The sequence below is a fragment of the Sinocyclocheilus rhinocerous genome, unplaced genomic scaffold, assembly GCF_001515625.1.
Source record: "Sinocyclocheilus rhinocerous isolate Xijiao unplaced genomic scaffold, SAMN03320098_v1.1 scaffold585, whole genome shotgun sequence".
NCBI classification, from domain to species: domain Eukaryota; kingdom Metazoa; phylum Chordata; class Actinopteri; order Cypriniformes; family Cyprinidae; genus Sinocyclocheilus; species Sinocyclocheilus rhinocerous.
This window is the reverse complement of record NW_015630024.1, coordinates 1577175-1587896: the sequence shown is the minus strand read 5'-3', so window position 1 is coordinate 1587896 and position 10722 is coordinate 1577175. Positions and strand designations below refer to the sequence as shown.

At 37.0% G+C, this 10722-nt stretch overlaps 2 protein-coding genes across 3 annotated transcripts in view; both read left to right on the top strand.

Annotated features, from left to right (window-relative positions):
• Positions 1-876, top strand: part of LOC107739698 (neural proliferation differentiation and control protein 1-like) — a 23766-nt gene extending 22890 nt beyond the window's left edge. For both annotated transcript variants that reach the window (XM_016551897.1, XM_016551896.1), the window contains exon 9: positions 369-876. In XM_016551897.1, the coding sequence (XP_016407383.1) occupies positions 369-440 (72 nt within the window). In that variant the 3' untranslated portion in view covers positions 441-876. The remainder of the gene's footprint in view (positions 1-368) is intronic.
• A 6445-nt stretch (positions 877-7321) lies between these two features.
• LOC107739697 (POU domain, class 5, transcription factor 1) lies at positions 7322-10352 on the top strand. Its single transcript, XM_016551895.1, has 5 exons — positions 7322-8378; positions 8469-8580; positions 8666-8796; positions 9478-9642; positions 9728-10352. The coding sequence occupies exons 1-5, from the start codon at positions 7632-7634 to the stop codon at positions 9989-9991; spliced, it is 1419 nt and encodes a 472-aa protein (XP_016407381.1). The 5' UTR covers positions 7322-7631; the 3' UTR covers positions 9992-10352.
• Positions 10353-10722: the final 370 nt, after the last annotated feature.

Genomic DNA, 10722 nt, shown 5'->3' with positions numbered 1-10722 from the left:
ACCAAATACACAAAATAATGATCTTTAAAAAAGCATCATATGACCCCTTTAAAAGTGTCTTTTGGATGTTTTCTTTCCACTAGTCTGAAAAAAACACTTTATGAAAAACCAAAAAGCCCAAAATCTCAAACTTGAGAGGTGCATGAAAAAACAGTGTTTTGCCTGCAGTGTCTCCCATTAAATTAATTCCTGTGATGGCAAAGCTGAATTTTCAGTTGCCATTACTACAGTTTTTGGTGTCCCATGCCTTCAGAAATTGATTTATAGATGCAGTCCTAATATTTAAAAGAAAAAGAAAACATATTAGCTAAACAAGTATGACCGTTATATATTTTGCTAAATTTGTTGTTATTTTGTCCCCTCTTTAGACTGGAGAGATGGAGGTGAAAAACCCACTGTTTGACGACTCCACCTTACACTCCCAGAAAAATCACAAGTGACCTGGACACACACACACACACACACACCTGCATACTTTTAGAATAGGTCTAACACACCTAAAAGCATTCCTCCATAGGGTGAAGCTGCATCTGTCACACCACACACAAATGAAAAAAATATCCTGGAAAATCTGTGCTCAGAACAAAGTGAGAAAAACACCCAAACTCTAAAGATACTGAAGAAGGGGTGGTGTGTAGTCAATCAGGTAAATGAAAGTAAAAGACAGCAGTGGTTAAAAGGTTTTTCTTTTACTCAGATGCACATATATCAAATCTTAAAGAACTCTTGCACCGCAAACTCTCAGTGGAAACTCAGACCGGACTTTTAATGCGGTTCCTTTACACCACATCTTTATTCTTCAAGTCTGGGGTTTGTTTTCTCTCACTAGCTTTTTATGTCACCTCCCTTTTAAAATCATTTCTCTTTAGGGTAAATTTAGGGTAAATGAAAAAATCTTTATAAGCATCTTTTTCAGCTAGATGTAATTTTTTAACAAGTCTTCATGTTTTTGGGCAAAGCTGCCTCCAAAAGCTCCTCTTCTTATTATTGTGTATAAGAAATACACAGTGCTCTCTCACACATCTACGTGTGTTATTTGTCTCTCCTTATCTAAATATTATTTTCTTATTGTCAACTTTTTGTTGTCTTTATCCATGCTGATTAAGAATAGTTCTATTTAATTTGTCACATTAGTTATTTTTCCTATGTATGTTCTTTAATATGAAGTCTCTTTCTCCCTCTCTTTATTTTTTTTTCTTTGTATCCCTCAGTAAATATCAAATCCATTTGATCTAATGATATAATGATTGTGTCAGGAAATGAAATACTAGTTAGACTGAAACTGTTGAGGTTCCTGTGCTCAAATCACTTTAGTGTAAATAAATAAACTTAAATGTATTATATAGTACTTCCTTGAAGTGTATGAGTGATGTTATTGCAATCACGCTTTTGCATACATCAGCTGTGATGAAGGTTATGATTCAAGATCTGCTGTTATGATACTATTAATACACTAAAATACTGTCTTGTTTGGATTAGTTTATTTACATTTTTTGTCACATATATTCAGTAGACATCATTCAAAAGTTTGGGGTTATGAAATATGTCTCTTATGCTCTGCATTTATTTGATCAGAAATATAGTAAAAACAGTAATGTTGTGAAATATTATTGCTATTTAAAATAAATGTTTCCTAGTTGAATATATTTTAAAATGCAAAGCTGAATTTTCAGCAGGCATTACTATAGTCTTCAGTGTCACATGATCCCCCATAAATTCTAACATGCAGATTTTTATTATAAATATTGAATATGTGCTGCTTTTTTGTAGAAACTGATACTTTTTCATAATTCTTTGATGAACTGAAAGTTCAAAAGAAACAAATTTTCTTTAAAACGGATCTCTTTTTTTAACATTACAAATTAAAAATGTCTTTAATTTGAATTGAACCCCAAACTTTTGAATTGTAGCATATTTCCAAGTGATTATGTTGTGCTATGTCACATAAATGAAATAAGTGGGTATTCAGACCACAGGTGTATATTAAAGAATCAATACATTTGATTATTCAGTTAGATGACTTTTTATTTTACACTGTGTTTTATAAGGTTTATATTGTATTATATATTTCTATAAAGCCTCCCAAACAGATAACCATACGTAAGGAATTATGTAACATTACAGTACATTACATAACATTAAATGCACTAGGGCAACTGTTCCATAAATCAAGTTGGATTGTATGGATAGTGTTGCATCAGCTATATATCAAGGACTTTCATTTGTTTGACCTCAAATCTTGGATTCTTCTGAAACACCGGTCTATGTTTCATTTCTGTTAATACTTGTGGCCCCACTTTATATTAAGTGGCCTTCACTACTATGTACTTACATCAAAAATGAAGTACAATGTACTTACTGTGTTCATATTGTATTGCAAAACACTTTTGCTGCTATTGAGGTGGGATACGGGTAAGGTTAGGGACAGGTTTGGTGGTATGGGTAGGTTTAAGGGTGGGTTAAGGTGTAAGGGATGGGTCAACTGTGTAATTATAAATGTAATTACAGAAATTAATTACAGATGTAATTACATGCAAGTACAATGTAAAAACATGTATGTACACAATAAGTGCATTGTACCAAATTGTTAATTTAAATGCAAGTACATAGTTGTTAAGGCCACTTAATATAAAGTGGGTCCATACTTGTTTTAGGTTGGACCTGAAAAAAAAGCTTGTTCTCTGAAAGAAACTGAAGCTAAAATGTTTGTTTGTCCTCTCCAGCTCATCCATCTAAACAGAACGTGGCAAGAGGAGACACAACCTCCCCCAGTATAGGCTCTGTTCTGCGATGGGCCACTTAACTGCCCCATAAGGTGTGGTTCAGAGGAGCCCATCACAGATCCAGCCTCATTGAGGTGTCTGTGGGGGGAGAGCCATTAAAGGCCATTGTAACTGTGAATGGTGAGGAAGGCAGCCATAGGCCACCCGATCAAGATATGTGGGGAGAGAGGCAGTAGTCGTCAGCAGGGTGTCAAAAGCAATCAAAAGGCCATCGGACAGGTTGTATAAGTGAATGGGGCAAAGAGAAGAGAGGTCACATACCTGTTTATCAGATACTAAAACCTAAATAAAAATCATTAAAATAAAAGTGTAAAACAAAATCACAGACAACCAAACAACTTTTTTCCACGCTTTGGGCCTACGTTAAGTCAGATTAATAAGGCACTATAAAATGACCTTTATTGTGACATAAAAAATATTTCTAGAGTACGATACAGCATGTAGTACACAACATGTTATCTGTTTTTTTTTTATTATTATTGTCTATATATTGCTATTATTCAGAAGAGTACAGTCAACAACTGAGAACAGAAATAACACAAATCAGCTTCCATTTTGGTGTTGATAAATATGGATAATTTGATATCAGTGATCTTTTAGTGTCACTGGTATACTTTTATAGTTTTTGTCCTTTTTTATTTTTGTATTTTCCGTTTTCATTTTTAGTCTAAATGTTATATTTATATTTATTATTAATAAATATATAATAAATGTATATTTATTTATTTTTTGTTTTTGTTAGTTATTGCTCTTTTATTATACATCTATAAAGGTTTTTAGGTTTCAGTTTTAGTTGTTTTAACACACCAAGTAACTAAATATAATGTTGCTTTGGCAAATAGTTCAAATAAAATAAGTTTTTTATATTTCTTTTTATTTCAGCCAATGTTTAAGTAATTAAAATATTTCTATGGTGTTAGTTTTAGTTAACTAATAACCCTGTTTCATATAATACTTCAGATGCCATGATATTGGATATAAAATAGATATCTGAGAAGTTTAAAACAATTATTTGATTAACTTATCCAAATATTTTGGTAAAATATTGGGTTATTTGTATAGATGAGAGCTTCATGTTTGATTTCCCTGTAATTCCTTCCTCCTCAGATTGGGATCTTCAAACACAAAGTCATCATTTCATCTCAACTTGCACTTTTTACCACATATCTGCACTTCTGTCAGCAACAACATTTGGTTCCCATATCTAATATATAATTCTGATGCAGACATAACCACCTTCTGAAATGTTCCAGAATGCATTTCATGTAAACAAGGGTGGGGTGATGCGGTTGCTCCGTATTACTGAACATCCGGTTTAACAATATTCAATAATATTACTGAACATCAGAGTTCGAGTTCATTCTAACGAAGTTAAGAAAAGTTTTGCTGACTGTAGATTTTGCAGTACACAAGCCTGCAAACAGAGGCACCTGGGAGTGTTTTGCGGGCTAATCCTGGTTCTGCCGTCCCTCACTGGGCCTGTGTCATCTCTCTCCACTTTCTCCTCCTCTCTCTGCACTTTACATAACAATCCCCACCCAAGTCCATGGGCCAGCACAATGCCTGCAGCAGTGGTTTGATGTCTTTTAAAAGCTTTGACTGGCCCCGGAGGCCTCCTGTGTGTCCTTTCCTAGGCTTTGTGACCAGGAGAGATGGACAGCTCAGTTGTGACCTATATAGCTCCTGGTCTGAGAGAGTGTGTTTGATGGCAGGGGGTTGATTGTTCTAGATTTGAGTTGGCTGTGCTTGTACTGATGGTGTGTGATGCTCTGGGTGGGTGGCGAAGCATCAGGGAGATTAGAATGGGAATCAAAGCAGACTGCAGAGGTATATATGTGCATAGCAGATATTTTGATCATTTTAAGCCATAGATGTAGTCTTTACGATGACATGCACTGTATAAACACAGGTAACAAATTAGGTTATAAAAACGTTGTGAGATTAAAATGTCCAGTTTTCTTGTCGTGATTAGACTGGTATTTAAAAGTGGCTAAAACGTTTCTTAAACATTCTACTCTTTATTTTTACTCAAAATATAACATTATTTGAACGTATATTTTTAAGGTAACTAAAACGTTATTAACCGTTCTACTAGCCCAATTTTATTTTCCCCAAAATATAGGCTATAGTGTTATTTGAACATTTATTTTTTGAATATTCTAAGAACTTTAAAATGTCCAGTGTTTTTGTCATGATTATAACATTACTATTTAAAGATTACAAAAACGTTTCTTAAAACGTTCAACAAGTAGGCTACAAATAACATCTTAAGGACGTTCCGAGAATGTTGTTCTAACGTTTTCTCTCAACGTTCTTAGAATGTATTGTAGGCTAATATAGCTAGTTAAAATAAGGTTCCATAAACATTACTTTAAGTTTTGACCTTATTTATATAACTTTTAAAAAACATTGTGTTGTGAGAATATGTTCCCGTTTGCTGAGAAGCTCCATATCTCGTAATTTTCACAAGTTAGAACTTTCAAAACTGTTTTATGGTGTGTTTTTTCTACTGGAAGTTCGGAAAGACGTTTAGTCAACAAACAATATGGTGTTAAACAACAGTAGGCTATACACTGAGCGCACTGTATTTGTTTCCCTCATTCTCGGTTTCGCTGCTGTCAAGAATTAAATATGGCGCTACCCTGACTAAGGTCTATAATAACAACATGTCTCCAGTATACATATATGTGTAGGCCTAGATGTTTATGCTGGAAAGAGACTTTGGGATAGAGTGTCAGTGAAACTTTGTGGAGTGTTTGTTTCAGAGGAGGGGGTAGGGGCGGAATCAAAGGGTTGCGACTTATTGTTCAGTGCTGAAAGGCAGCTAATGGCCGGCCATCGCAACCCTGGATCTGGAAGCGGCGGGGGGCCTCGGGCTCTTCTGGCACAGTGCCTCCCCCATCCACTTTCCTGCGGCGCGTCTTCCTGCCGCAATCTGCACGGATCGGCTCGGTCGGGGGTGCACAGCTGTATCGATGAGTCTGCAGAGCTCTTCCAAACTGTAAACAATGTGGAATGAAACAAAAAGGCTACGCTACTTCTATAGCCCTATATATTGTAAATAGCCTAAGCGATGTTATTTTATATTAGGCTATTTTAAGTCGCTAAAATAATTGAACAAATTTCAACTTTTATTTTTTATTTTTTTTAATTAGGCTATACGAGATTCAACGACATTTTTCAGGGCTGTTAAATATAATTAGAGTTTATAATTTCGCCTACAGCTAATTAGATTATACTTTTTAAAAACACAGCAACTAGGCCCACATTTCTTAAAGATGAAGTAGCTAGGCTAGATGGATTTTTACAGTGCACCTAGAATACTCATATATAATAAATTAATAAATATAATAAAATCAGATCAATTATGTTTAGATGAGCTTTTATCTTACCCTATACATTTATACAAATAATAATAATAGCCTAATAAAATAAGAGAGAAATGCGTTTTTAATTTATTTGGTAGCTACTTATGTTTATTTGATGAAAATAAGAAGTGATATGAGAGCACACATCTGCATTTTGAGTATCAGATCATAAAAAGGCATAGGCTAATTTAGGATTTCACACCATGATCCAAGACAACTTTTTTTAAATATAGGCACATTATCATATCAATAGGCTATCATTCATTGTCTGCTGTGTTAATTAGGCTATGCAATTTTGCTAGGCTAACTTTATTTATTTTCTTCATAAATAAAATTTCGTTGAAAGTAGTTTTTGTTAAACGTAAAAAAATATATAAAACTAAAAGTGAACTAAAATAATGTCATTCCACATCACAGGCTATTGTTGTCTTTATTTTCAAAATACTCTTGCATGTATAAACGGCTCCTATCAGTGATTCAACAAGCAGCGTGAAGGTGGGAGATGTGACGCTTGTAATCCAATTGCTTATCAGCAACAGACAAACATTTCACCTTTTATTTGTCGCTCTTGGACAAATAGAACAGCGAAAATACATGTGAATGCAGTTTTACCGATTATACATTTATGATATATTTTGTTTACATTTTATTAAATTAAAAAACGTATTTTCTTAATTAAATCTGATGAACGGAGTTTTTAAGTATGTATAAAATAGCCTACCTCTTAAAACTGGCTGTTCAATTCGTGCACAATAAAATGGATTTTCCCACGGCTGTCTAGAATTTCAATATCAAGAAAGCTCATTAAGTGCATATTACTGAAACAAAGTTTAGTACTTAATGTGGCATGAATATAAAACACACATGAATACATAGTGCTATTTGCATTGTAAATACTCAACATGCATAAGAGAAAGCTGGATTAGCCTATTATGCATTTCATCTTATGAATTTCCTAAAGTTTTACTTAAGTTAAATTTTTATTCAGATTAAATGCATGATTTGTGTACTTTTGGAAAATGCAAATATATACAGATACGCCTCACATTCCCAAACACGTCCTCACCCAATGAGAAAACCAAGTTCATTCACAAATTCACCGTCAGCTGTGGCTTATTGTCTCAGGTGACCAATAGGAGAGGAGATAGTCAAGACCCCAGCCTCCAACTCCGATTGATTAGGAAAACCTGTGCGGGACAGGATCAGAATTGAGATTGGGAAGAGTTGGGGTTGGTGAGTTTCTAGCCCGTTCTGAAGGCCTAATTGATGGCTGTCACACAAGGACTGCGCACATTTCCACACAAGCTGATATTGGGACGCACAGTTTGAGGTTTTGAAATCTGATTTGGTTTACAAAGTCTGGTATTTCTACAAGAGCATCCTGGCATGGAGCTACTGATCGCCGTTTATTGACTATCAAACCTACAGCCTCAACGCTTTCTCGCTTGAAATCTACAGTACAGAACTTTTTTGTGAGAAGATGACAGAGAGACCGCAGAGCCCGACAGGAGTGGACTGCAGACCCTACGAGGTCAACAGGGCCATGTATCCTCAAGCGACGGGCCTGGATGGACTTGGCGGTGCGTCTTTGCAGTTCGCGCACGGCATGCTTCAGGATCCAAGCCTGCTTTTTAACAAAGCCCATTTCAACGGAATCAGCGCTGCGACACACCAAACTTTCTTCCCATTTTCAGGCGATTTTAAAACGAACGATCTGCAAGGTAGTGATTTTGCGCAACCCAAACACTGGTACCCGTTTGCTGCACCCGAGTTCACCGGGCAGGTCGCGGGAGCGACGACAGCCACCCAGCCGGCGAACATCAGCCCGCCTATCGCTGAAACCAGGGATCAAATCAAGATTCCAGCTGAGGTAAAAACCGAAAAGGATGTTGATGAATACACCAATGAAGAAAACAAGCCGACGTCACAATATAATCTCACACCGGGGACATCATCCGTACCCACCGGGGTGAATTATTACACACCATGGAACCCCTCGTTTTGGCCTGGACTGGCTCATATTACGGCCCCCGCTAATATTTCTCAAGCTCCCCCGACACCCTCCGCATCATCCCCATCGCTATCTCCATCTCCACCCGGAAATGGGTTCGGAAGCCTGGGTTTTTTCAACGGAGGCTCCGCGCAAAACATCCCTTCGGCTCAGGCGCTAAGCGCAGCCAGGAGCAGCGGCTCCTCCAGTGGAGGGTGCAGTGATTCTGAGGAGGAGGTGAGGTTTTGACCTAAATTAAATGTTAATTTAGATATACCTTTTTTGTTTGTGGGTATAATTTAACAACTTTCCATTTTACATTTTTAGGAGAATCTGACTACAGAGGACTTGGAGCAGTTTGCCAAAGAGCTCAAACACAAGCGCATCACTCTGGGCTTCACGCAGGCAGACGTGGGGCTCGCGCTGGGAAACCTCTATGGTGAGTTTGAAGTGTCTAACCATTATATAAACTTACGTATGAAGAAACCGTTTCAAGCTAACTGTTTAAACGTTTTTGTGTCTAGGCAAAATGTTCAGTCAGACGACTATCTGCCGCTTTGAGGCTCTCCAACTTAGTTTCAAGAATATGTGCAAACTGAAGCCGCTGCTCCAGAGGTGGTTGAATGAGGCAGAGAATTCCGAAAACCCTCAGGATGTAAGTACACTACGTTAGCCTACTGTAGAGGGCGCTCAAAAAGGCGACCCCTGTCGTTGAACTCGATCATATTTTACCTCGGTCACCTGTTTACTTGGACACGCGGTGACTATGTTTAGTATAGAATGCTAGTGTAGCCTTTTAGTATGTGAGTTGAAAACTGAAAAGCTTATTAGTGTAAACTACATACTGTAGTATACAGTGAGCTTTTTAAGCTTTTCAGGTGTGTGCTACATTACACCATTTCACCCTTCACCAGTGTTGGGAAGGTTACTTTGGAAATGTAATGGGTTACAGATTACAATTTACCCTATTTAGTGTAATTATTTTAAGTAGCCTACTATATTAAAGTAATGCAACTGATTACTTTGATTACTCTTCTAAATTTCTAATGAATGTTTTCAACTGTTAATCATTTTCATACATTTAAACCAGGCAGGGTTAACATTTACTATTGTAGTACTACATTGAAATATCAAGCTACAAGACGACCTGCAAAACTTGTCGTGTTTTTGCTGTTCATTATACAATACATATTTGTCCATTCAATTCAGTGATTGACTAAGCATACAATGTTCCAGAAATGCTTGCATAATTGCACATTTAGTTTAAATCTCTTATTTCAAACATATGTAGAACAAGTTTATTGTGCCTCATCGCCTATTCTTCGATATATTCCAGATGTACAAAATTGAACGGGTGTTCGTCGACACAAGAAAAAGAAAGCGGAGGACCAGTTTGGAAGGCACAGTCCGTTCTGCTCTGGAGTCTTACTTTGTGAAGTGCCCCAAACCCAACACTCTGGAGATCACACACATATCTGATGACCTAGGCCTGGAGAGAGATGTAAGCATGCCTCAAAGTCTTTGGATCCATCATATTTAAAGCCTCTAGAACCAATCTGACCTAAACTGTGTCCTTTTTTCTTTAGGTAGTACGTGTGTGGTTCTGCAACCGTAGACAAAAGGGAAAACGTCTAGCATTGCCCTTTGATGACGAATGCGCTGAAGCACAGTATTACGAGCAGAGTCCACCACCTCCGCCCCACATGGGTGGCACAGGCCTCCCAGGGCAAGGCTATCCTGGACCAGCCCATCCCGGAGGAGTCCCTGCCCTATACATGCCATCCCTCCACCGACCGGAGGTCTTTAAAAACGTCCTGCACCCTGGACTGGTGGGTCACCTCACCAGCTAAATTTTATAGAAATGCTCCAAGCCAAGCTATGGATCAAATCGGTCATATGATTTATTTTTATGTAAACATTGCATCTGTTTATTTGGTTCTTTCCATATGTGCCTTGGGACGCTCTGATTGCACACTAGCAGCCTGATGGATCATTGCATAATGGGTGCCTTGTTCAACTAATGTGTTTGCACATGAAGCCATAGGTTCAGATATGATTTTTATCATTGTTTTTATTACTTTTTGCTCCTGTATCAATTTTTAATGTACATATGTTTGTTTTATTGTTCAATATTTGATGATTCCCAAAGTATATTTCCATATTTGTCTCCATACTTTGTAGTTTTTCTCCACCTTTCTGTGTGAACTGCCAGCAAATTCAAGACTTCATGAGCTTAATTTTGTACTACAATTTGGAGGAGACCTTTTTTAGATGGTTTGCAAAGGACATCAGTCACTGTTCTTTTTCTCTATATGCTTGCACTCTCCCATCTTCAACTGAAAATGATTCTAGGTGTAATATCTTTTTATCAGGGTGATAGATGAAATTTGCTGCCAGTTTGAAAGCCTCCCTGTGGAGGTCATGTGCCTTATCTTTTTGGTGTGTTTATGCATGCTCATGCAATGTAAATGAAAGCCATATTTGATAATTTATTGCTCAAAACATACAATATCATTAGGTAGCAATTAAACCATTTCCATTGGCAGTCACTTCTTGTTTCTCTTTTTTTTTTTTTTTTTTT